This window comes from Papaver somniferum, chromosome 4, assembly GCF_003573695.1.
Source record: "Papaver somniferum cultivar HN1 chromosome 4, ASM357369v1, whole genome shotgun sequence".
Taxonomy (NCBI): Eukaryota; Viridiplantae; Streptophyta; class Magnoliopsida; order Ranunculales; family Papaveraceae; genus Papaver; species Papaver somniferum.
In genome coordinates, this window is record NC_039361.1 from 155488498 (window position 1) to 155514452 (window position 25955).

The 25955-nt window shown below is 35.8% G+C and overlaps 1 protein-coding gene across 3 annotated transcripts; it reads left to right on the forward strand.

Annotated features, from left to right (window-relative positions):
- Window positions 1-15600: 15600 nt before the first annotated feature.
- On the forward strand, window positions 15601-23474 carry LOC113271660 (probable DNA primase large subunit). Of its 3 annotated transcripts, XR_003322265.1 has the most exons (23): window positions 15601-15889; window positions 16671-16776; window positions 16886-17075; window positions 17230-18144; window positions 18285-18346; window positions 18435-18538; window positions 18636-18717; window positions 18806-18865; window positions 19028-19085; window positions 19178-19197; window positions 19310-19393; window positions 19505-19569; window positions 20026-20074; window positions 20172-20219; window positions 20311-20400; window positions 20538-20597; window positions 20927-20986; window positions 21341-21415; window positions 21491-21576; window positions 21886-21979; window positions 22057-22164; window positions 22899-23102; window positions 23241-23474. XR_003322265.1 is itself a non-coding variant. In XM_026521557.1 (22 exons), exons 4-22 carry the CDS (start codon window positions 18012-18014, stop codon window positions 22935-22937), a joined length of 1377 nt encoding a protein of 458 aa, XP_026377342.1. In that variant the 5' UTR covers window positions 15601-15889; window positions 16671-16776; window positions 16886-17075; window positions 17230-18011; the 3' UTR covers window positions 22938-23474. The 3 variants fall into 3 exon arrangements, 2 of the variants coding, with proteins under 2 accessions (XP_026377342.1, XP_026377343.1); XM_026521557.1 differs by having other exon boundaries at window positions 22899-23474; XM_026521558.1 differs by having other exon boundaries at window positions 16671-17075; window positions 22899-23474.
- Window positions 23475-25955: the final 2481 nt, after the last annotated feature.

A 25955-nucleotide genomic window follows, 5' to 3' on the forward strand; every position in this document is an offset into this window, starting at 1 on the left:
ACCATGGAGGAAGAGACATGGGCTCTTTTTGAAGCTAAGGGAAAGGGATGGGGAGATGGTTTTTTTGATCCTTCACTTGATAGCCCCGAATCTTTACGTTCAAGGGTTGTGCCTGCTAGGTAATTTTGTTTAATTTTTCAACAATTATCGAATCGATCCTGGCTAGGGTTTTAAGATGCCTAATTGAGCTATAAGTTGCGAGTTTTTTCTTGGATTTTGAAGCCCCTTTTTGCTATAGGGTTTTGAATTTCAAATCCCTAATTGAGTTGCTATTTTTTGGGGGGATTTCGAAGCCCCCTGTCTGCTATTTATTTGTTGATTCATCCCTCGTTTAGTAGATATTCCCACTTCTGTAACTGTTATAAACATTTTTCTATTATTATGGAATCTAATCTATGCTGGGTTGCTGGGTTTTATTTGCAGTTCATATCCTAATGCTTGATTTTTAACTTATACTGTTACCAATTGCTTGATTTTACATTGTCGTGGTATCCATCTTAAACAATTCTTTGAGTATCGCTATTTTGCTTGGGAGCCTAATTGACACATAACATGGAAAAATAGTAAACTTCTCCACAGCCGCCAGGATTGCTATTTATTTTTTCTAGGTGCTCGTGTCACGTAGGTGAGTAAAGTAGGTTATAGTTCCGTGTATTTACTTCTTCGTTATGTTTTCCATGGCATGTGTAGTTGAACTCATATGTACATAGTATTTTATAGGAGTGTTGTTTGATTTGGAATTTTGTGTTCGAATATGAATTGAATGTCTTGGTGAAAGCTTGTTTATGAACATAGAACAAGTAGGGGTTGTGATTTCCGAAGAGAATCTGGAACTTGGACACGGTTAATCTCCTTGTCACAAACTCAACTGAACTCAAACTTGAGTGATTTTGGTTTTAATCTTGGCTGTTTCAGGTCTAAAGCTAAGTTCACAAATAAATACCGCCGTGATTATGTGAGGCCATATGCAATGGATGCCCTAAGTGTCTATAACGAACGAGCAGTCAGTTTTCTTCTGAATCTTTATTGCTTTTCTTTAATTCAATCTCCATTTTTGTGGGATTCCCTTAATCTTTCTTTTTTGTTGTGTTGCCCTGGCCTAAATTTCGTAGGGTACAAAATATGAGCTGGTGGAGCCTGGTAACATTACAACTGTGCTTCTTTCGAGACGCCGTCTTCACCATATCGACTTTCACGTCTAAAAAGACTGATGTTGCTAATGCTCCAGTGGAGATGCTTTTTTGCTGAACTGATAACTCTCAACAAGGTCCGCTCCGTCGAGTGCTGCAGATGCATGGGACCAAAAAAATCAATTTCAGGTTTGTATTTTACATGTAGATGTGGACTCGTTCATCTCTTACTGCTACTGTTAGGTGCATTGTTTTGCTTGCTAATTGATTTGTTTGTCAATCGTAGATCACTATTATGATTTATGACTGCTTGTGTTGGCAACTCTATGAATTCGTCTTCCAGGAGATAAAAACAATGGCTGTTGTTATTGCATGGATTACAATGTTCAGCATCCCAGGGGTGGAGGATTCATGGCTGGCCGTAGAGGATTATTCACTGGTGAACTTTTCATGAACACAACTGGGTCAGTTGTGTGTGTTTGAAACTTAATTTAGAGTAGGACTATGTTTGAGCATGCGTAGTTTGCCTTTCAGTAGTTGTCTAATGAAAATCTGGCCTGTACTGGTGGTGATATCGTGACATATTTAAAAGTTTGTGAGCATCTTAAGATGACATAATACTATGGTTTGACTTTTTTTACACCCCTATGTTGGCTAATGTCTGTCTTGCATCATGCATCTTTTGGTTGCTTTATTCCCTGCCCCAATGAAAGTAGTAGTTATTTTTGTTTTGCTTTTGATTCCTAAAGAAATGAATAAGGAAGTAGACTATTGGTACATTTTCCTGGTTTCTCCTTATCTGTCCTGCTGTCTCATGGACTCGGACCTGCTCCCTGGCCGCTTTGGTTAGAGTGTGCAGCTCTGCATCCCCTTGTCGTCGTTCCTGGTCTTTTATATATCCCATAAGGTGCTACAGAGCCATATTACCCTTTCCCTGTTAAAACTTACATAGTGTTAATCAGTCAATCTGATCATACTTCATATGTATTCCTGTATTCCCGAAAGTCACATCCTGCAAACAGGGTCCAAAACCAGATATGCACGTTTAGTCCCAAATATGTTGGTCTTTATGCTTGGTTGGTCCCTCTTAGTCCCAGTACGAGTTGGTCCGTCTGTCCGTCTATAAATGGTTCGATCTAAACTTTTTTTTTAGGGCAAAAATACTTTTGAGCGTCCTCAAAATCACATCAATTTTTAAAGAACCTTTGGCTACGCATGCTCTATCAGTCAAAGCAAATAATCATTACTTAATAAAAATCCTTAAGTCAATTTTTAGTCAAAATTTAGGAACGACACTAAACAATCTACTTAGTCGACATATTCTCATTGACTACAAGAGAAAGTACCCTACTGTGAATCCAATTGTTATGGACGAGTTTGAACTCAATCATACTAGAATTCATATATAAGTGGCAAAGTTGTACTCGTATTCGCACTATGAATATCAATATCCGGCATCAAACAAGTCATATGGATAGAGTAAGAAGATGAATTTAGAGATAGATGGTTGTCATGTTGATTAAGGTTAATAGTGTTTCCCATACCTGTATGAAGGTCACTGTCAGAATGAATCTTATTCTAATGGATTGAGATACTGGCCTAAATTGTAATATCAACACAACTGATATATTCAAGGGGTCCAGCGGTCGATAATCCTAATTCTACATCAACTTAGTTGTTTGGTTTATTTATTGAATAATAATAATTTCTTTTTCTTATTTTTTTTTTTGATTGGTCAGATTTTTTTTTTTTATATCTCAATCACTCTACTCATCTTAACGCTGATAACAATTCGATGTTGGTGCCTCACCAATTCACTTGGAGAAACAAAAAATTTGTAAAAATAAAAAAAAAAAGTAATAAGATGACTCTGAGATACGGTGAAACTACCATGTTAATTGTAACACCTGTCCTTTTATGAATAGACTTTATGTTTGGGTTACTCAACTCTTAAAACTAAGATGTTTCCATTCACTTAGATTGGTTATGTTATCATGAATTGGCACAAGTTTATAGGCTATGAAGTTTCAAAATTCAAAAAAAAAGTTTCTACCTTACCCCCAAACTTAAATCTGACATTGTTCTCAATATTCTAAGGATGAAATTAAAAGCATGAACAAGGAGAAACTGTTACCACTTGAAGAAAAGGAGTTAATAAAGGATATCACCGTGTCATATGAGCATGGATTACCTCCCAAGAAGTGCTAAGTTTAAAGTGTCCAGCCAGACATTGAATACCACAAAATGGCTAGTCGCATTTCAAATCATATATCAATAGTCGAAACAATTACGGGTCATCAAACCAAATAAAGCTGACACAATTATGAGACAACTGCATTGTATTAGCAAAATGGACAAATAGAGCACAACCCGATCTAAAATTTCTTACAAGACAACATATATTTTTGTTATTTCTTTGATTGATTGTGATGGTGTTCTTTGTCATGTACGCTGGGTATTCTAGCGGGTCAATAAAAAAGAAATTTCTTAATAGAAATCAATGTTAAGTACTGTAAAGCATTAAATATAATTGTCATTCTAAATATTATTAACTTGCCTATAATTGTTGTGATGCCTTTTGTTTTCTTGTTGGAACCTATTCCTGATTATGAATTCTTTTTGGTGTTTCAATTTCATTAGGACGATCACTACGAATCTCACATGGTGTCTTCCATTCATATTTTTTTGTTTTGTTTTTTGTCTTACGACGTGCTCTTTGTGCCAAATATCGCGGCTGAATTGGATTAAAAGATATACATATTAGCATGAATGGTAGAGGTATGAGTCATGGTGGTAGAGCTCGAGTCCTGCCTGTTCAATTCAGTGAAGCCGTGGAAGTGAAAGAAATCAAAGAAGTTTGAGAAATCGTTCTACCCAGAATGTAGTGATAGAAAGTTTTATTCCAAATCTAGTATTAGGTACTCAAGTACGTGTAGGTGATGAAGTCATTGACATGGATATAACTCCTAGAGGTTTGTATACCAATTTCCAATTGACATTATGACTCCTAGTGGCGTCTTGAATATTGAAGTAATTAGGCAATCTATTTTTTTTTACCTCAAACGCCTCAACCACATCATCATTCCACGTGTTTCAACCTCAAATTTTCAAGATTGACATCATGTTCCCCTCTAAAAGAGTGATCCCATTACTTTTTGAGGTTATGGAAATTCTGAAAAGACTCAAATACCAAGTCAGTTTCAAACCGCCTTAATCACTAACCAATTGGATTTTTAATGGTGAAGAAGAAGATGGTCAGGAAAATGAGTAGTTTATGAATGTAATTTAATTTAAATATTTCTAATGTAATCTTTTTGTTTTTATTAATGAAAAATATCTTTAAATTAATCGTCAAATCGAACTAGTTTTACATTTCATTAAGTTCCAACATTTAGTTTTAAAAACGCTATTGCATTACATAACACCTAATCAAAATTAAACTCCTACACATGAATCATGTAGAGTTGATAGCATTCATCATGCTTAAACTTTCTATTGTCTTCAACAAATTTCGTATCAGCTTTAATGTTTAGTTCGTCGATGGACAACCCAGGTTGATCCCCCTTAATCATTCACAAAATTTTCGGATACTGTCTCATATCGTTATTGATAAAGCAAAATCTTTGTTGAAGGCTTCCATTTGTTCTTCTTGGATTTACATGACCTAACGGCATAAACCTTTGAAACACGATCTCCCATGAATTAAAAGTAGTTAAATGGTAATATATATTGCTTGCAACTGATATCCAACATCGAATTAGCTAAAAATATTCTTCTCGAGTAAAGCGATCAATATGCATGTTGAAATGAATTTGAAGTTGAGATGGTGTGAGTTGAAATGATTTTGAAGTTGAGATGGTGTGAGTTAAAATAATTTTGAAATTATAGTTTTCCTAGGCTTAATTTGGACAAGTAAGGTCTGATATACTGCGCAAGGCGCAAAACCCTAACTTCCGCAAACTAGTCAGGGTAATTGATTGAATTCTATATGTTGACACAGAGTTCTTTTAAGTTCATTTCCAGAAAGCAACATGCTTTCTGATCGAATACCTTATGCAAAGACCTTATCCTTGATACTTGGAAATTTGTGCTACTCTGCTGCGAGCGAACACAAATTGTCATGTCGTATCAATGTTAAGGGTTCAGCCGGGGAACATAGCAAAAAAATCATTCAAAGAAACTTATATTAATTGAAAATATGCAAGGTGTCGAAATTTACAGAATATCTGGGATTGTTGCTACATGCACCATTCTGGGTAAATTTCATGAGAGGATGTTGAGTTGCTCAATTTGTGTGCCAGTGAAGAGGTTAAACACTCGTCACTTTTACATGGATCTGTCTCATTATAGAGTGGTGGCCTATTAAATGCAGGGTTTTACAATTTTAGCCCTGAATTAAAAACCATCATCAACAGTAGTATTATTAGTTTTAGATTTGTGATTGACTAACGGTTGTTGAACTTTGATTGCACCTAGTTTGTTTATTCTTCAGAATCTTCTCTTCTGACATAAGATTCACTCAAACTAGATAGAAGTGTCGACGGGATCTTTAGAATTGTTTGTAGATCTAAAGACGTCTTGTGATAATCCATTGTTAACAGACTCCGTTCTGCGCGTGATTGATCACAAGAGATTCAAATTGTGGTGTGCAGGTGTTTATTGAAGATTTTAAGATTTCTTATTTGGGTTCATAATCTTTGGTGTGCACAAAACTTGATCGGTTGAGATCCAACTATAAGTGGTTTATCTTTGATAGATTTAATTGATTAGTTGCGTAGATCGGCATCATTATATAGTATCTTGATAGATCCTATTTTTTATTGCAAAATCTAAACTCGGCTACTATAGCAGTTTTTGGATAGATAGATCTAAATCCAACAAAGGAGATTATTGGATTAAACAGAATATCCTTTGTCAAACTCATATCACTGAGATTGAATAGAGTCGTTAGCGAACATATTTGTTGTTCCTTTACTGTTTGGAATACAAACCAAAGGAATTTTTCCAGTGCGTGCACTTATTGAATGTCGGAAGTGCTGGGATACTGAAGAAACTAGGTGAACTATAGGTTTAGTTGCTTGGTCTCATCCTAATGCTTGATTTTTAACTTATACTATTACCAATTTCTTGATTTTTCATTGTCGTGGTATCCATCTTAAACAATTCTTTGAGTATCACTATTTTGGTCGGGAGCCTAATTGACACATAACATTAAAACATGGAAAAATACTAAACTTCTCCACAGCCGCAAGGATTGCTATTTTTTCTAGGTGCTCCTGTCATGTAGGTTGAGTAAAGTAGGTTATAGTTCCGTGTATTTACTTCTTCGTTATGTTTTCCATGGCATGTGCAGTTGAACTCATATGTACATAGTATTTTATCAGAGTGTTGTTTGATTTGGAATTTTGTATTCGAATATGAATTGAATGTCTTGGTGAAAGCTTGTTTATGAACATAGAACAAGTAGGGGTTGTGATTTCCGAAGAGAATCTGGAACTTGGACACGGTTAATCTCCTTGTCACAAACTCAACTGAGCTCAAACTTGAGTGGTTTTGGTTTTAATCTTGGCTGTTTCAGGTTTAAAGCTAAGTTCACAAATAAAGACTGCCGTGATTATGTGAGGCCATATGCAATGGATGCCATAAGTGTCTATAACGAACGAGCAGTCAGTTTTCTTCTGAATCTTTATTGCTTTTCTTGAATTCAATCTCCATTTTTGTGGGATTCCATTAATCTTTCTTTTTTATTGTGTTGCCTTGGCCTAAATTTCATAGGGTACAAAATATGAGCTGGTGGAGCCTGGTAACATTACAACTGTGCTTCTTTCACGGCTAAAAAGACTGATGTTGAGACGCCTTCTTCACCATATCGACTTCACGGCTAAAAAGACTGATGTTGTTGATGCTCCAGTGGAGATGTTTTTTGCTGAACTGATAGCATGCGTAGTTTGCCTTTTAGTAGTTGTCTAATGAAAATCTGGCCTGTACTGGTGGTGATATCGTGACATATTTAAAAGTTTGTGAGCATCTTAAGATGACATAATACTATGGTTTGACTTTTTTTACACCCCTATGTCGTCTAATGTTTGTCTTGCATCATGCATCTTTTGGTTGCTTTATTCCCCGCCCCAATGAAAGTGGTAGTTAGTTTTACTTTGCTTTTGCTTCTGAGTCCTAAAGAAATGAATTAGGAGTAGACTATTGGTACATTTTCTCGGTTTCTCCTTATCTGTCCTGCTGCCTCATGTGCTTGTTGGTACATTTTCCTGGTCTCTCCTTATCTGTCCTGATGTCTCATGTGCTTGTTGGACTTGGACCTGCTCCCTTGCCGCTTTGGTTAGAGTGTGCAACTCTGCATCCCATTGTCGTTCCTGTCCTTTTATATATCCCACAAGGAGATGCATAACCATATTACCCTTTTGCTGTTAAAACTTACGTAATGCCACATTAACTGTGTTAGTCAGTCAATATGATCATATTTTTATGTATTCCTAAAAGTACCATCCTCCAGATGTTTGTATTTTCCCGAAAGTCTCATCCTCCATATATTTGCGAACTGACAGTCTAAAGGCAGATATGCACGTTTAGTCCCAAATATGTGTGGCTTTATGCTTGGTTAGTCCCTCTTAGTCCCATACTGGTACGAGTTAGTCCGTTTATAAACGGTTCGGTCTAAACTTTTTTTTCTCAGGGAAAAAATACTTGAGAGATTTGTTGTTTAGTCCACAAAACCCGACCCGGGTTAATGTGTAGTCCAGCGGGATAAAACATTTGTTGGTTGGTCCAACAAAGTTTCAAAAAGCATAAAATTACAAAGCTACCCATGAGAACAGTCAGTGTAAAACTTTAATCATCTTCTTTACTTTCATCTTCTACAGTCCGGCGGCAGAAATCAATTTCATCTTCTTTTGTTTTCACTCAAATCTGAAAATCTAATCAATTTCATCTTTTTTTGTTTTCACTCAAATCTGAAAATCTATGGTACGATTTTGAGTTCCAGATTCTTTATTTTTCCCGATTTTGATTTCATCTTTTTTATTTTACTAAAAAATGAAAATCTAGGGCACCATTTTGAGTTTTATCTAAAAATCTAGATCACAAAACCCAAATCATTCATCATCAAAGCAGAAGAAAATCAACGGGAAAACCCTAGATTCGATGAAATCAAACAAGATTTCCCTATTATTTTTTTTATGGAAATTCGTTTTGGATCTGATTTTGTTATTCGTTTTCTTGTTACTCCTTTACCAACAACAAAAAGGAAGAGAAACATTGTTACTCCTCCACCATGAAAAACAATTACAGAGAAAACATTGTTACTCATTCATCAACAAAATGGAAGAAAGCAATTTTACCAAAAAAAGGTACAAATCTAAAATTCACTTCTAATTTCGCTTCTAAAAGGAACACCACATATCAAAGATGTAATTTTGGATAGTTAGATTAGTGTTATGTGCATGATCTAATAGTACATATTACATATTGGTAGTACTTATTAATATGTAATGTTGAATACTTGGATTACTTTTGTGTGTACGATGCAGTACATATGAATATATATTGTTGTATTATGTAAAACCCTCTTTGTGCTCTATAAGCATAAATACATATTAATATGTATTGTTGTAATGTGTTACTTTGTACATATGAATATGTGTTGTTGTATTATGTGAAACCCTCTTTATGCTCTCTATAAGCATCAATACATATCAATATGTATTGTTGTACTGTGTTTGTACATATGAATATGTGTTGTTTTTCTTGTTGTTTTGTGTATGCATTTGTCAATACGTTCTATTGTACTATGTAAAACTTTTTTTAGTTCTCCGTAAGCATCAGTGAATATCAATATGTTTTGTTGTACTAAAATCTCTTTTATGCTCCCCATAAGCATCATTATATATCAATATGTACATATCCAAAAGTGATTCGTTGATGCAGTACATATAATTATGTATCGCATAGACCCTTAGCCCTAGTTTATGCTTGAATATGATCCTACAGTACATATTGATATGTACTAGGTTTCTGATCCTTGAATACCAACAATTTGTTTTTGGCAGTACAAATTGTTACTATCCAATAGTAAAACGTGATATGTGCTCTTTATCTTACAACATATATCTATTTGTACAGACAAAAATAACCTTGTTGATTATTCAGGTAATGTGAAGAATATAAAAAAGATTACCGAAGCACCCGCGAAACTAGTTTCGTTCGTGATCGTGGATATGGTGCAAGAGGATGTGAATTGGGACGCGTTGGTTGATATTGTGGTGGGAGATGACCGAATGAGGATCTAGATATGTGATTGGTCTGGTGATGGTTTTAACTTTGTATGAAATGACGCTGGTGGATATGGAGATGTTAGCATGTACATAGTGTTTGTAAGGGAATTGTGGTTGGGTATGGACTGATAAATTGTCTCGTAGCAGTATGGGAGTGGAAACTGACGGTTAATATTGTATGTAGAGTTATGATTCTATGATAGATAATGTTGTCTCTCGTACAGTACTGTTGTGATTCGACATCCTGACAATATGAATATTAGTTTTGTACATTATGAAATGCTTTATGACCAGAACTGACAGTACATATTGATATGTCGCAACGCTTGTTATCTGCCTATACTGTAAAACCCGGCCCAAAGAAAATCCTGCCAGAAATACTAGCAATACATATATGCCTATAACTCAACAAACTTTAGTACATATTTATGTAATCTTGGTGAAAACCCAATACATGTGCATATGTACTGAGCGAAATCATAATGTATATCAATATGTACTGAGTGTCAAATTCATCAAGTTGATGATATAATTCTTCCAGTCTCTCTTTCATCCTTGATGCTTGCAAGTCTGGTAACCTCAGTGACTTGTCTTCTAGATCTCCGACGGCCATTTCTTTGTTGAATTTGAGCTTTTTCTCAGTCTCCACCATAACCTTACTTCATTTTATCTGATTCCCGCAAAACTGCCAACTACCAAATACGGAAAAAGAAATACAAAAAGTCAAGACTTAACCCCAGTACTTCTCCTGCCAACTGTTGTTTCTTTGTTGTACATATTTATACAAAAAATTGCAAGCTCTAGCACAAGTCTACATGTTAGAGCTAGTACATATTAATTTGTACTGAGTGAAACCCCAATACATAATGCCATATCTCACTTAACCATAAGAAGAAGGTAAATGTAAGTACAAACTTTCATTACAATACATAATGATAAGTACCTAATATATCTATAGTATATTGCAGTACATATACACATGTACCGAACAAAATAAGCATCGAAAACCTAATAGATATTGATAAATCATTTGAGGATCCTAAAAACATAGATTAAAATAGTACAAAACAAATATGTACTGATTCACCTTCAAGGGACGGTGGGAAACCTTGCATACTAAACCTTGCATAACCCTTCCAAGTTGTTAACCATTGGCTCACTTTCTTCCATTATCAAACATGAATTGAACGAATGACTAGCATAAACGAGGTATATTTTTTCTCAACCCTGATAGAGAAAACATTGGAAATTAGCGGTTACAGAGAGAATACATCCACAATCAATGTGAAACCAATTTTTGCCTCATTTTTCATCAAATCCATTATTTTTATCACACAAAAATACTATGAAATCACAATACATATACACATGTACTGATAAAAATAATATGTGTACTCAATTGACATAACAAAATATATACTCTATCAAATACAATTATCCTTGGATCATGACGGGATGACCAGGCACGTATCGTATTTTGTTTACCGAAGCTGATTTCAAAACCCAAACAGTATATTGTAGTACATAAACACATGTAAGGAGAAAATAAGGATCGAAAACCTAATAAATGATGATAAATCATTTGTGCATGCAAAAAAAACATAAATTAAAACAGCACAAACAAAATATATACTGATACACCTTCAATGTATGGTGGGAAACCTTGCATACTAAGTCTTGCATAACCCTCCCAAGCTGTTAACCATTAGCTCACTTCCTTTCATTATCAAACATGAATTAAAAGAATGACTAACATAAACGTGGTACATTTTTTCTCAACCCTGGTACATTTTTTCTAAAAGTGATAATTAATCTTATAAGCAAGCATTATATCCTCACCAACATATTTACATTCATCACCGACTGTAAAAAACAGAATTCTTTTAGTAACTAAGAAATGAAACTAAAAAACATTGAGAAATTAAAACCTAAAATAGGCAAAATTAACAAAAAGTTGAAATCCAGAATCAGAAAGCACAGTAATCGTCACTTTAATCGACTAAATCGTATTGTTTGAATAAACAACCTTCTTCATTTAATATTGAATTCCATATGAATAGGAAGGCCAAAAAGTTCAGAAAAAACCCAAAATTGATGAATCTATACCTTTTTCTCCCGATTCATTATCGAACCTTCTTCTTCTTCTTCACTATCACTTGCTTCTCCTCTTCTACTCCATCACTGAGATTCATTCGAGAGAAAGGAATAAAAATCTCCGCCAAAGCTTAGATCCAGAAATTAATAGAAAAAAGGAGTTTTGGGCGTTTTGGGAATTTATAAAATACACCTTAAGTGGCTCGCACGTTCTCTGGACCTGGGGATAAATTTCTTCGTCCAAAAACATGTTTTTGGACGAGCGAGTAAAACTAATTGGTGGGTGGACTACACAGTAAACGGTTTCTCTAGGATGGATTAACCAGTAATTTCTAGAAAATACTTTTGAGCATCCTAAAATCATTTCAATTTTTGTGTTGCTCATGGAACGTCAAGAACCTTCGGCTAAGCATGTTGTATCAGTCTAAGCAAATAATCATTGCTTAATGGAAATAATCACTTCAACTAATATGGTCGCTCACGGAACCATTATATTTCCAAAGGAAGCGTTTTGTAATGGAAAAATGGTCTACCTACCCGGATGTTATAACATATTTGAAGAACGAGTTATTGGATCCCCACAAAGAAAAGTTTGTTAGTGCATGGGTAAATCGGTATAGACATTATGACACTGAAGCTACAAGCACGGTGGAGTGGCTCACTATCGGTTCAAGACTAAGTTAAATGGTTGTGATGGTGGATTCGTTGTTGTTTTTGAAGCTATGGTTGAGTATTTCAAGCGTGATCTCGATAGAATTAAAGGGGATTTTGAAAATAGACGATCTAGACTCGTTACCGACTACCGGGATAGCTGATAGACGCATATATGTGTCTATTTTGTTCTCAATTCTCTGTATTGTTAGTACTTGTTTTCGTCCTTATTATGGTATTTTGCGTGTTTGTAGGTATTTTTTGGAAATAAATAATCTTGGAAAAAATCGGCTCGAAAAATTATGCGGAGCATCCCATTTACTAAGGGCCCCTCAAAATGAGAGTCCTTATTATGGTTTTTAAGAGTTTTTTGAGAAGATGAAGGAGAATAGAGAAGATGAATGGGGAGAGGGTGAAAATTAAGATTATGTTTTATTTAGATGAGAGGGTAAATCAAACTTTTAAGTCACTTGGATCTCCCCCGATCTAGTTTTTGACTCCCCAAAACAATTAAGCCCCCAGAATGGTCAAAATACTTGACTCTTTAAGCCGCAACAATACAGTTCAAAATATATGTTTCTTTCTTTGTAAAGGGAACTCTGGTATCCTTGATAATATACTACAATTAATGTTTTTATATTATCACATTTCCCCCCCTTCTTTCTGTACGTTATGTATTTTTTTCTTACTGGATATTAATTATTTATTGGTCATGTCTGGCTATGCCGTCTAACCAATTTATTTTCTTTTTCTTTTTCTTTTTCTAAAAGAATATAGGGATATTTTGACTTTGGGTCCCATAAAATGGTATACCTTTGCATTTGGAGCCTAACTTTGTCCAGCTTTGAGTTTGGGTCCCGATCAAAGGTTGACTATTCTTGACCATCCAACAATCAGTTAAATATGGGTTATTTTAACGAAAATATTACTTTTTATTTATTTACTAACTCTACCAAGTTATCCAAGACAGTGAAATGACTAACGAAAACGTTTTATTTTTGTTAAAATATCTCATATTTAACTGATTGTTGGATGGTCAAGAATAGTCAATCTTTGACCGGGACCCAAACTCAAAGCTGGACAAAGTTAGGCTCCAAATGCAAAGGTATACCATTTTATGGGACCCAAAGTCAAAATGTCCCAAGAATATATGGATTTTTCTAATGATAAGTTTACAACAAACGGTGAAGATATATGTCTTGTGGACAGTGCTACAACACATACAAATCTTCGTGAAAAACGGTTTTTCTCCCATTTAACATTAGTTGCGGCTACTGTTAGTACAATATCAGGGACCTCTAAACTTATTGAGTTTTAAAGATATTCATCTGAATGGGTATCATATTGAGACAATAAATGAGGCCAACATAGAGTACCTGTGTATTACTACCATTGTCTCGGAAAAGAAACAAGTATTAGGAAAAGCTTCCTGCTTTGTCTTCTGGATTGTATCATACTATTCTTATTGAATCACATCTTGTGAGTCGTCCTAATACTTCTGATCCCAGTGTTTTTAAACTTTGGCATGACCGTTTGGGTCATCCTGGATCAACTATGATGCGTAGAGTTATTGAAAACTCTATAGACATCCTCTAAATAAGCTAAAAGTCTTATCATTTAAATCTACAATCATGATAATTATAGGATGAGAAATATGCATCTCTCAGTCATGATGTTTGTGCAGAGAATTCAAAATCAGTATTTCCATTTTCACAATTTAATCAAATTGAGATACAATTTTATGTAATCAAAAAAATTGATTACAAATTTCCTTCCAATGTAATCAAAAAACCGAATTATATGTTCGAAGTTCTTCAAAATATTCATTACATCGATCAGAATCGATTAACGAGGAAACTAAAACCACTTTTCCAAATTTTCAATTTTTGCTAAATCAATCATACTAAGATAATCAACACAATTATATTTCCGTCTATTTCTAAACCCGCACTTAGAAGTTAAGCATCACTGATTTGTACCATTATACACGATCAATTCGAAGCAAATGGGTAAGAACAAAGTTTATCATCAATCAAAATCGGAACAGAGTTCTTCAGAAAATCGGGTAGAGAAGACATGCTCACGGGTCGGGCAAAACCACACCCAGCCCATTGATTATATGGATGACATACCCTATTTGTAGCAATATATTTCATGAGAAAAACGGGAAAAAAAACTTGAGTTGATCTTCTTAACCTTAAATGAACTGCATAAACCCCCAACAAACCAAGCCAAAAGAAAAAGAAAAAAACCCAACTCTTATACATGATGATTTAAACCCATAATAATTTAACTAATCAAAATGATTTAAATCCTAAACTGATTTTGAGAAATAAAAACAAGATCGGGTGTAAAGTAAAAAAAAAAGGATAATAGGGCTAAGAGCTATAGTTCATGTTTATCTTCCATGGTAGCATTTGACAACATCATCTTCTTCATCGTTGCATCAAACCCAGAAATGTGAAAGAAAACATTGAGGTAATAAAGAAAAGTGACACGAAAGGAGAGTACATGGGGTGATGCTACATTGACTGCAATAAATCCCGTAGCTTTCACCGGGTAGGGATCTAATGGACGAGGGTAATGGCTCTATCATCTGGGTTGGCAATGGTGGATGTGGGTCCCACCACCGCACCCTCGCGCGCTGACAACCACGGGATAAATTCCCGGTGTATATATCATTGTCGGAGTACATGAGACAATAGGGTGTGTAATGTATATATTTTCATTTTTCAAAGTTTATTGCCAATTTCTAAACCCACACTTGGAACTTGGAAGTGGGAGCCTATGACACTTTTCTCTTTAAAAGAGCAAAATTTTCTTCTCACATTGACCTATTATGTGTGTTTGTGATTGCTAATTTCTTCGTCGGCCTCCCACAGCTGCAACAGTTATCTAATTGATTGTAGAGGATGTCCATATGTGTAGAGTTATCGTAATCAGATTGGCGATGGAAAGACATCGGACCAAAGTGTTGTTCAAAACAGACTCAGAAAATCTTATGATATTCATAAAGACTCCAACTGAAGCCCCGTGTTATATTTCAGAAATGATCGCCGATATAAAATTTAGAGTGAGCCAAATCCAATTTTGTGATATCCAACACACCTATCGAGAGGGTAATCAAGCAGCAGACGGTCTAACAAACGAAACGGTGGACGGAAACCAAGCAATAAATTACTCAACAAATTTAATTTAATATATATCTTCATGCTTAAAAAAAAGATTTCATTCTACACTGTTCTATTCTATGCCAAAAATCCGTTGGGAACGCGGCCCTACTCTTGTTCAAGTGCATTGATTCCTCTGGGACGGGTGCTGGGCCTCACCAAGTATTATTTCGCATCATAGGCAGTGCGGGGCAGGGCACGGTTACACCAAAGTAGTTACAAAATGACCACCGGCGGTAGCTATTCATATACAGAACTAAAGCCAAAGTCGGTATGAGAAGATAAGGATGTTTATCTGATTTTATCCAAACCCCAAGTCCAGTTTGAGCCTGGATTGTTCTCGATCATTTAAATGGTGGTTGCTCAAGGTATGGAGGGAGATAGAGAGGGTAAAACGATGGCGGCTATGCTTCCAGATTCTAGGCCATGGGCTCTTTTTTCAGCAAAGGGATGGAGAGATGGTTCTTCTGACTCCAAAAGTTTGCGTTTCGACGGATGTGTCTGATCCTTCACTTGATGGCTCCAAATCTTTACGTTCAAGGGTTGTGCCGGCTAGGTAATTCTGTTTAATTTTTCAACGATTATCTAATCGATCCTGGCTAGGGTTTTAAAATGCCTAATTGAGTTATAAGTTGCGAGTTTGTTCTTGGATTTTGAAGCCCCTTTTTGCTATAGGGTAATTCTGTTGATTTATCCCTCAGATATTCCCACTTCTTTAACTGTTATACACATTTTTCTATTATTATGGAATCTAATCTATGCTGGGGTTGCTGGGTTTTATTTGCAGTTCATATCTACCAAGTGCTTGATTTTATACCACAATGCTTGTTGTTGTTGCCATGTTTGCTTACCTTGTCGTACCCATGGTATCCATCTTAAACAATTCTATTCGCTTTGGTTGGGAGCCTAATTGACACTTAACATGAAAACATACTCTAATTGACACACAACATGGAAAAATACTAAACTTCTCCACAGCCAGGATTGCTGTTTTTTCTAGGTGCTCATGTCATGTGATTCTTACTAGAATGACTCCTCTAAAGAGGTTGAGTAAAGTAGGTTATAGTTCGGTGTATTTACTTCTTCGTTATGTTTTCCATGGCATGTGCAGTTGAACTCATATGTACATGTTGTTTGATTTGGAATTTTGTGTTCGAATATGAATTGAATGTCTTGGTGAAAGCTTGTTTATGAACATATAACAAGTAGGGGTTGTGATTTCCGAAGAGAATCTGAAACTTGGACATGGTTAACTGGTTATTGGCACATCTCTTTGTCACAAACTCAATTGAGCTCAAACGTTTGAGTGATTTTGGTTTTAATCTTGGCTGTTTCAGGTCTACAGCTAAACCCAGAAAGGAATGGAAGTTCACAACTAAAGACTGCGATGATTTTATTAGGCCATATGCAATGGATGTCATAAGTGTCTATAACGAATGAGCAGTCAGTTTTCTTCTGAATCTTTATTGCTTTTCTTGAATTCAATCTTCATTTATGTGGGATTCCCTTAATCTTTCTTTTTTGTTCTGTTGCCTTGGCCTAAATTTCGTAGGGTACAAAATATGAGCTGGTGGAGCCTGGTAACTTTAAAAATGTGGTTCTTACCCATATCGACTTCACGGCTAAAAAGACTGATGTTGCTGATGCTCCAGTGGAGATGTTTTTTGCTGAACTGATAACTGTCAACAAGGGTCGTTCTGTCGAGTGCTGCAGATGCATGGGGCCAAAAAAATCAATTTCAGGTTTGTATTTAACATGTAGATGTGGACTCATTCATCTCTTACTGCTACCATTAGGTGCATTGTTTTGCTTAGTGTTTGATTTGTTTGTCAATTGGAGATCACTATTATGCTTTATGACTGTTTGTGTTGGCAACTCTATCAATTCGTCTTGCAGGAGATAAAAACAATGGCTGCTGTTATTGCATGGATTACAATGTTCAGCATCCTAGGGGATGGAGGATTCATGGCTGGCCGTGAAGGATTATTCACTGATGAAGGATTATACAGTGATGAATGAAAACTATAATCCCCTGGCTTGATGGCAGTGAACCTTTTATGAACATAGCAATTTAGAGTTGTGTGTATTGAACTTATTTTAGAGTTTGGCTATGTTCGACGCATGCATAGTTTGCCTTTTGATATTTGTCTCTGAATGAAAATCTGGCCTCCGCTGTTTTAAAGGTGTTCCGTAAAAATATTCACTTTTCCTAAAACGTGGGTAGTATCTTTTTGCTGTGCATCTCTTTTTCCTCGCAAAGAAGAAACACTTCTGTTTTAAAGTAGTCGTATTTACTACGTATTCTTGGAAGTTCCATCCAAACCACTTTCCTAATGGATTCATTCCTATACTCCAGAAGAATTTCTCCAGTTTGTGGTTCACCGTTATGTATCCTCCTCTCGAGTCTGGAGCAGCCAAAAACGCATAGCATGGAAAAAGTATTTTGGTGTGACCTTGTCGAGTTGCCAACATCGATAACTCATAGATTTGGGCCTAGCATAATCTAACTTAACCCGTATCCAACAAATAAGAGCGGGAAAGATGGGCGCCAAATTTCCCCCGTGTTTCGGATATATATTTTAATATTTTCTGAAAAATCAAAATTGGGTTAATATTCTTCATCGTTTCCTCCATTTCCAAAGCTTAGAGAGAGAGAGAAAGAGAGAGATTTAGCGAGAATGGAAATCCTAAGATCTCAAAAGAAGATCTCTGCACAAGCTGCCATCCCAACGCTTCCGGTGTATCGATCTGCACCTTCACTTGAAGTAAGATTAGAAGATTTTGAGTTGTTCGCTATTGATCGTTTACGAGGTATATATATACCTAATTCGTTTCTCATTCCATGAAGATTTCAATTTTTCGCTTTCATTTTATTTTTCTTTAAAAAAACAATACCTAGGGTTTTACAGTGGCAATTTCGTAAATAAAAAAATGGCTGGTTCAATTTTCAGTTCTTACTGGGATTTCTAATGGATTATCCCGTGGAAAGAAACCTGATGAAATGGAGAAATTGGTGAATCTCGATCTCTCTCTTTCACTTGTATTTTTCAACATTGATGAGTTTGTAAATCTGAATTTGTTCTTTTTGTTGGTATTTTAAGGGGAATGATTTATGGAAAGCGAATATGAGGCATCATGACTCGTCTAGAATGTTGGATAAAGATATTATCTCGCATTTTGTTCTTCGCTTAGTCTATTGCAGAAAGTAAGTGTGCTATATTCAATTCATTAATTTTTGATTTGTGTTATTGACGGTATTGGTAATGAATTGACTATCTGACTACCTTTTTGGATATATTCAGTGAGGAATTAAGAAAATGGTTTCTTACTCATGAGACAAAGCTCTTTGAATACCGGTTTCGTGTCGAAAGTGTTGAATCTCAGGTATATTTGGTATGCTTATTAGGTTAATGGTTTGTCTTTTTGGGTTTTCTATAAATTTAAATTGCTTTCAATTTTTATGTATGTGCAGAAGGCTTTAATGGCTGAAATTGGCTTCCCATACACAGCAGTCGGCATAGGAGAATTAGAGGTAAACTACACATTTCATTTTGATCACCAGTCTTTATCTCGTACAAGCAATGATATGAGACCCAAGTGTGTCTGTTCCACTCTGGACCTCTGGGTGCATGTTTCCACTAGTCATTTAAGTACTTTAACATTTAAATAACAATTCTTGTTTATTTTTTTTCAGGATATGAGAGAAAACTTGAACCAGGTTGCTCGTTCAATTGGTCGACAGATGCTTACTTGTAAGAATGGATAACAAGCTTAGTTTCTTGGATATCTTTCTAATTTTTGCATTGTGTTGTTGACGTCTGACGAGCTGTTTTATGTGTTTCAGCCGATGCATTGTTTTTCAAGGTTAGTTGTTTCTTTTCAGGAAGAGACCGCCTCTATGTCATGCATTGATTTTAAGGTATCTCATTCTTGGTAATTTTTTATTGATCTATCTATGACAATGGATTGGATGAAGGTACCATTTGAAGAAGTACCAGAACTTATTAGTGGACGCAAAGTATATATTCATAAAGGATTTGCATATGTTGCAATGAACCAGGTAAATGTTTCTCTGTTAGCATGTTACCCTTTAAACCTTTGACCTACAGAAGGAACATCATCCTGCTTCCATGTCTCAATTTAGTAATATGTGTGTGTTTCATTTGTTTAGGCAGTTAATATCGTCACCGGTATGTTTCGCAGCAATTTATCGAAGGGTCTCGTGCTGACAAATAGGTAACTTCTAGAACACAATATCATCCTCTATTTTAACTTGCACAATTCGATGAAAGTGCAGCATGGCTGAACATTTTAGTTTTTGTTAAGGTGTTTGTTCACCTGGTACTGATGTAATTTTACTTTCAAATATGCATATTAGCCTAGAATTTTTTTATGGGTATTACTTAAGTTGTGATCTTAGTGGACCATTGCCAAGATTAACCACGTCATAAGAGGCATTACTTATCTGTTAAACCAAGATCACAGAGCTGTTTTATAACTGCAGTTACAACATACAGTTTAGGCTTCATTCCTGTCTTTTGAATAACACTATAAAGCCATGCGCTGTATTGCTCTTTTCAAAGTTTACCTATCCTTATAGACTACAAACATCTCCTGCAATCTAGTTTCTAAACATGCTCTACTACAATTGGGTTGCGAAAATTACAACATCCTACCTACTTTTTCTTGCAGAAAATGGACAACAACCTTAAAGGAGCAAGAAAAAGATCGTCTAACTCCTGTGAGTGAAATCTGCATAATATCTTATAGACCTTGAAATTGGCAACATAGTTCTTGCTGTCCATTATTATATTAACTGATAATATTTTCTCTTTCAGATTGTCGAAGCACTGAGCACAAGCTATTTAGGTCCTGATTATTCACAGGTACCTGATTTCTCTGTTCAGTTCAATTGGTTTTTCAATAAACTCTGCTGCAATAAGATGTTGAAAATTTTCCTCTGTATGTCTTCTATAGCCGAAGGAATATGCAGAGATTTCAATAAAGGACATTGATAAAGTGGCCAGTAGTTCTTTCCCACTTTGTATGCGCCACTTGTTTGAAAAGGTAATGTTGGTTTATGAATTTTGTTTCATCATCTCTCTTCAGATAATCGTCATATTACTTGTTCTGGCCCTCTCTATTCTTTTTTTCTCATTCTTTGTTTTCCGGATTGTATCTTACGGCATTCTTGCTCTATGCAGCTGAGAGAGGATCATCATTTAAAACATGGAGGAAGAATGCAACTGGGTCTTTTTCTGAAGGTAAGTTTTCCCGACACATACATGCGTATAAGTCATACAGTGCACGTGAAACATACTTGATTCATGCTGAGGACATGAGTTTCTCTTGAAACTATATAGATTTAAGTCTAGTTATCTCCAGAATAAAATTTTATGTGTAAGTTTATCAATAAGAGGTTTGCCGTGTCAAAGCTGAATTCCTGCATATAATTATCCGATCCTTGAAGATAAGTATACATGACAGAGGTATAATAAGAAAATAAATACCTACAGGGCAAAATATGTGTTTCATCTCAGAACATTCCTTTTCGATTTATTTTTTTAGTAACTTGTAGTTTTCTATTGTACAGGGGGTTGGCTTGAACTTGGACGATGCTCTTGCATTCTGGAAAGCAGAATTCTCTCAAAAGGTTTGTATACTATACATGTACAGATACTAATCTCCATTTTATTTGGGTTAAATTTGGATCAGAATTTGCTGTGCCACATTCTTATTGTAAAGATTTCAATGCTATTAAGATCATTTTTAGAATTTCAACTACAGTTAACCAAATGCAAGAACCCCTTTTCCGCTTTGTTTTCTCTTTAGTTTGTCAACCTCCCTTAGTATGACTTTTGAATCAAATTCTGGAATAATGCCTCACCATTTACATATTTGGCTCGGATGATTTGAGTAACTAGGTTGTGCTTGTATAATGTGATAGATATCTTAGTTTTTCAAATTCGTCATGTAATGCTTGTATTTTTTTACTCCTTTGGTATAGGTTGGATCTGAGAGGTTTGACAAGGAGTATGCTTACAGTATACGACACAACTATGGAAAAGAGGGAAAGAGAATCGTAAGTCATCTTTCACAGAAATTAGTTGAGCTCTCAAATGATGTATTTGTAAGATTTTTTTCTTGGCTGGTGCAGGACTACACGCCCTATTCTTGTCAAAAGATCATTTCATCAACTCCTGGTGCAGGAGATCAGCATGGTTGCCCCTATCGAAATTTCAGGTTTACTCTCTAATATCATTATGTCTATGCACAGGATATCAAAGAGTTTAGGTTTCGACCATGTTTTGTTCATAAGATAGCATCTTGAAATTTCATCTCATCTTTTTTCACCTGATATGGTTCCTAAATTTCCGTCCTACTACTGGTTCCATCCAACCACAGTTTAAACCCAAATATTTGCTAGCTAATGAGAGCCAGAATCATTATGTGCACTTTTGAAGATTAAACAAACCAAGTGTTCTCAAGTTTATCGCACTCTCCACACATTTCGATTACATACTTACGTTGCCTTTGGTTTTTCATTGATAGCAAAGAAAATTTGGAAGCTGCCCTGAGTAAAATGGGAGTAAGTAGTCGTTTGATGGGGGATGTGATGGACAAAGTAAAAAATCGGCATTATCAGGTATACCACACAAGATCTTAGTTTTGATGTTATTAGCATTTGTGCCTATGTATTTACCAAATTAGAATCATTTGCAGTTGGCATGCACCTTGACTTTTGAAGCTGTACATGCTTCATCTTGTGACTCTGGGATCAACCATCCAAATCAGTATTTCATTGACAGCCAAAAGATACTGCAGGCAAAGGTAGAGAGGCACCTTATCCCACAACTCATTCTTCATCAAACCTTTTTATTTCTTATCTTTCCTGAATGGATCTTGGGCATCCGTTTTTATATGAACCCATGGTACAGTCTTCATGAGCTACTGCTATACAAGTCAGCGCCCTGCATGTTGCCCACCTAGTGATGATAGATATCATGTAGTGCCTATAAAAGACTATGTTTCAGGATGTTCCAATTGATTTATTAATGTGTTTTTGGTTTTGTCCATACGAGTATGGTGTCTTCAGATGTCAAATTCTTGAATGTGGCTTTATTGATTGAACAGACTCAGTGTTGAGCCTTTTCTACAAGTTCAGTACTCATCCTGACCCATTTTCTAACATATGCTAATAGTTCAGACTGTAGCAAAATTATTTTTTCTCAAACATCTTTGTCAAATAACTTTCCTCAGGCCTCTTTGTGGTTGTTAGTTCTCCACAAATAAATTTTGATGTACTACCTCTGCTGATGGTAAAATTATGTCATTTGCCAGTTCAGTTGTAGTTATCCCAAGTGAATTGTCTGCATCCCTATAAATGATTAACAGTTGTTTTGGTGTCTTATAGTGAATGGTGGTGATAAGTTCAAGCCCAGTAGTCATATTTTGAATCAGACTAGGGATTTTGTTGTTGGTCTGTCATATCAATCGGTAGATATTAGGCATTATATTTCTTAGAAAATGATTAGGTCTCTTAGACATTATGTTGTTAATTTCAGGTCACCAACAGCACTACTGTGAAGAATGAAACGACTTGACATTATTTGGCACTCAGCAGCATTCAGATTTTTCCTATATAAGCCCCCACGAAAGCAAATACATTTGGGTGTTTTCATCTCAACAGCAGGTAAAGAGACGAAATTCTGAGTAAGCACCACGTAGTGGCACTTGGACATTCCCCACCTATGTCTCCAATCAAAGTGGTATGGTTATTTTGTTATTTTCCATTTATATTATGCTCAAAAAAGGATGAATTTCTGCACACATGCACCTTTTTTAGAGTATATAGTCTTTAGTGTAATTCCAAGTCTTGTTCTGACAAACAAAAACAAAAATAACAGGGAAAAATATGGGAAAATAGCAGACCTTAACCACGAATTCTGTTTCTTAGGTCATCATTCTTGGTAAGGAAGTTTGTTAGTGTATAGGAGGAATATTAGGTGGTTTAATCAGGTCATATGTTTGAGCTGAAAGTACTTTATATGTAAAACTCATGTATTGCATTTACATCCCCTTGTTTATTGGGGTTTTGCCACATCTATTATTTGACTTAAAACCAGGTCTATTTACTTCCAGCTTTATGGTTGTTCATTAGTGCATTTTGGCCTTATTATTCATTCCTTTGGATGCAATCAATATTATCTTTTGGTTTTCACTTTGTATCTGTTCATTTATTTTTCTATGGTCTGTAAAACATAGAAGAGAGTTTGATCCACTTCCCTTTTTACACCCATGATCACCATAGATTTGCCTTTTGCATTTATGGAAAATTGTTGTAGTGGAGCTATGTAAGTGGTGGGTTTGGTCTATAGGTCTAGGCCCTAGCTATACCCCATAACCCTAGTTCTTTATTTCCTGCTCTTTTTCTAGGTAAATTCTAGTAGAGAAAAATCTGAAAAAATTTAAGTGGGTAGGGTTTTTGATGGGGGTTGAGGAAACATGTGTTGTGGGGATCTCTTCTCATGAACCCCCACCACCATCTTTAATTTACTGGCTGCTTCTTTGGTAGTTGGTTTCAGAGTTTTAAAGTTTATGGGTTGGAGATGTTGGGAGAGAACAACATTACAGGCTTTTTTCAATGCATTCACGTGGCTTTTCCTACCAATAGCTTTCACTTTATCATCACACACAGAAGAAAACTTAAGGAGCAAATCTCATTTTTAGTTTTCAATTAGTATCATTTTTACCAGGCAAATCTTTGAGTTTTTGTACTTTGGGGTTTAGTTAGATCCCATAACTGGGTAAAGCATATACCTCAAGATTCTCACTCATTTAGGGATTCTTACTGTTGAATGTTTTGTACTTTTTACCTGATGGTTCTTTCCTTTTTTATTCCCCCAATAAGTTGATGTGATCAATTGCAGTAAAAAATCAATGAGAATAAAGAAGCCTATGAAAATCTTTCCAAGAATATCAAAATATTCCAACACTTTCCGCGAGAAAGATACAACAGATTTCCTCTGCAAACTAAAGTGAAAAGATTCACAAATTATATCATTTCATATTACATCATCCCCCCTTGGTATCGTGGAAGTTTATCCATTGGAAAACTGAATGTGATCTCCACTGTTCCAAACGAGCCATCTGTAGCACGAGTATTTGTTCTTGTTTTTTTCTCATGGTGCACGCCCACAGTTACTTAGGCAAGACAATTGCACTCTAGAGAAAGACACAAACCTTGCTTGTGAGTCAGTGATCTCCATTACAAATGCTTCAAAAGAAAACCCATCACATGCGGTGTTTTGTTGACTCATCTGGCCATGTTACTTGATAGTGACTTTCATTTGTAAATACCTCAAAGATTTAGCAACACCCTCCACTTTGGGATTGACCTTGTTGACCTATGAACCAGCGCTAATTTCGCAAATCATACTCTTAATATCTCTCATATCTCTATAATAGAATAGTAAAATCGGACTATATTACACTGTTAAGTGTTGTTCCATGCGGGACGCAAGAAAGCTATATGCCAAAGTCTTTTCCCAAAGGAAAACAACTCATCTTGCTAGGAAACATCCAATACAAACGGAAGAAGTATGGGCAAGCATGGGATGCATGGCATATATCACAACTCAACTTTACTTTGAAAACTAATTCAAACTTGTATAGTAAAGGGATTCTATGGCCAAACTTTTGCAACTAAGGTAACCATCAACACTCAAAAAGAGGGTTGGAGTGGGGATGAAGTAATTGACTCCCACCTCTAAATTGACACAACAATACAAATTTTTGGATTTCTTTCAATAAAGATGGTGAAAGTTGAGTTTCTCCCAATTGAGTAATCTGAATTTTTGTAATGGACCCAATGCTAACATATGAGTGTATGTTTCAATGCACCTATCTCCATCTTTCACTCACATTGATAAAACACACAGCTGCAAATATTGAATTTCATATATAGGCTTTCATTTAGAGTTATGTATAGACAGAAGAGGTCCCCTCCTCCTCTTCTTTACTTACCTCTTCCCATTGCCTTTGCACACTGGAAAACCCTATACCAGTAGTTGTTTCATTTTTCTTGCTTTCACTTTGTCCGTCTCCAATTTGAGTTCAACCAGATCCTCCTCCTAGTCATGCATGCATGATATCATTTGTTGCGTCTCTTTCACTGTGACTCAATTATTTGCGCATTAAAGGGGGCACCGACATATGTCAACATGAGGTCAATACTTCACTCTTTTGCTCTATTATTCCTACTGTTAAAAAAACACGAGGTGAAAACGTTATCATCCCAATCCAGGGTTTCATGAGGCAGGTAAAATGATAAAAGTGCTGCCCCAAATGAAAACACCCTTTGTTTCCTCTATGCTCGTTGGGTTTGGGTGTTTTTGGGCAGTGAGCTGAGCCGCCCCGATAAGACCGTGAATGCTGCAAATAGTTAATGTCCCTCCGGCGTGGCCAGACCGCCTCAGCGCCCAAGGCGGAGATCCAATCTAAGGGGAGCACTCTTCTCTCAACCAACGATACCGATAGATCGGTTTTCTATCTCGCTTCTCTAAGAGCATCCACTTCCCAATGCATCCCTACCATGTACATACCGCCAGACCGCCTAAGCG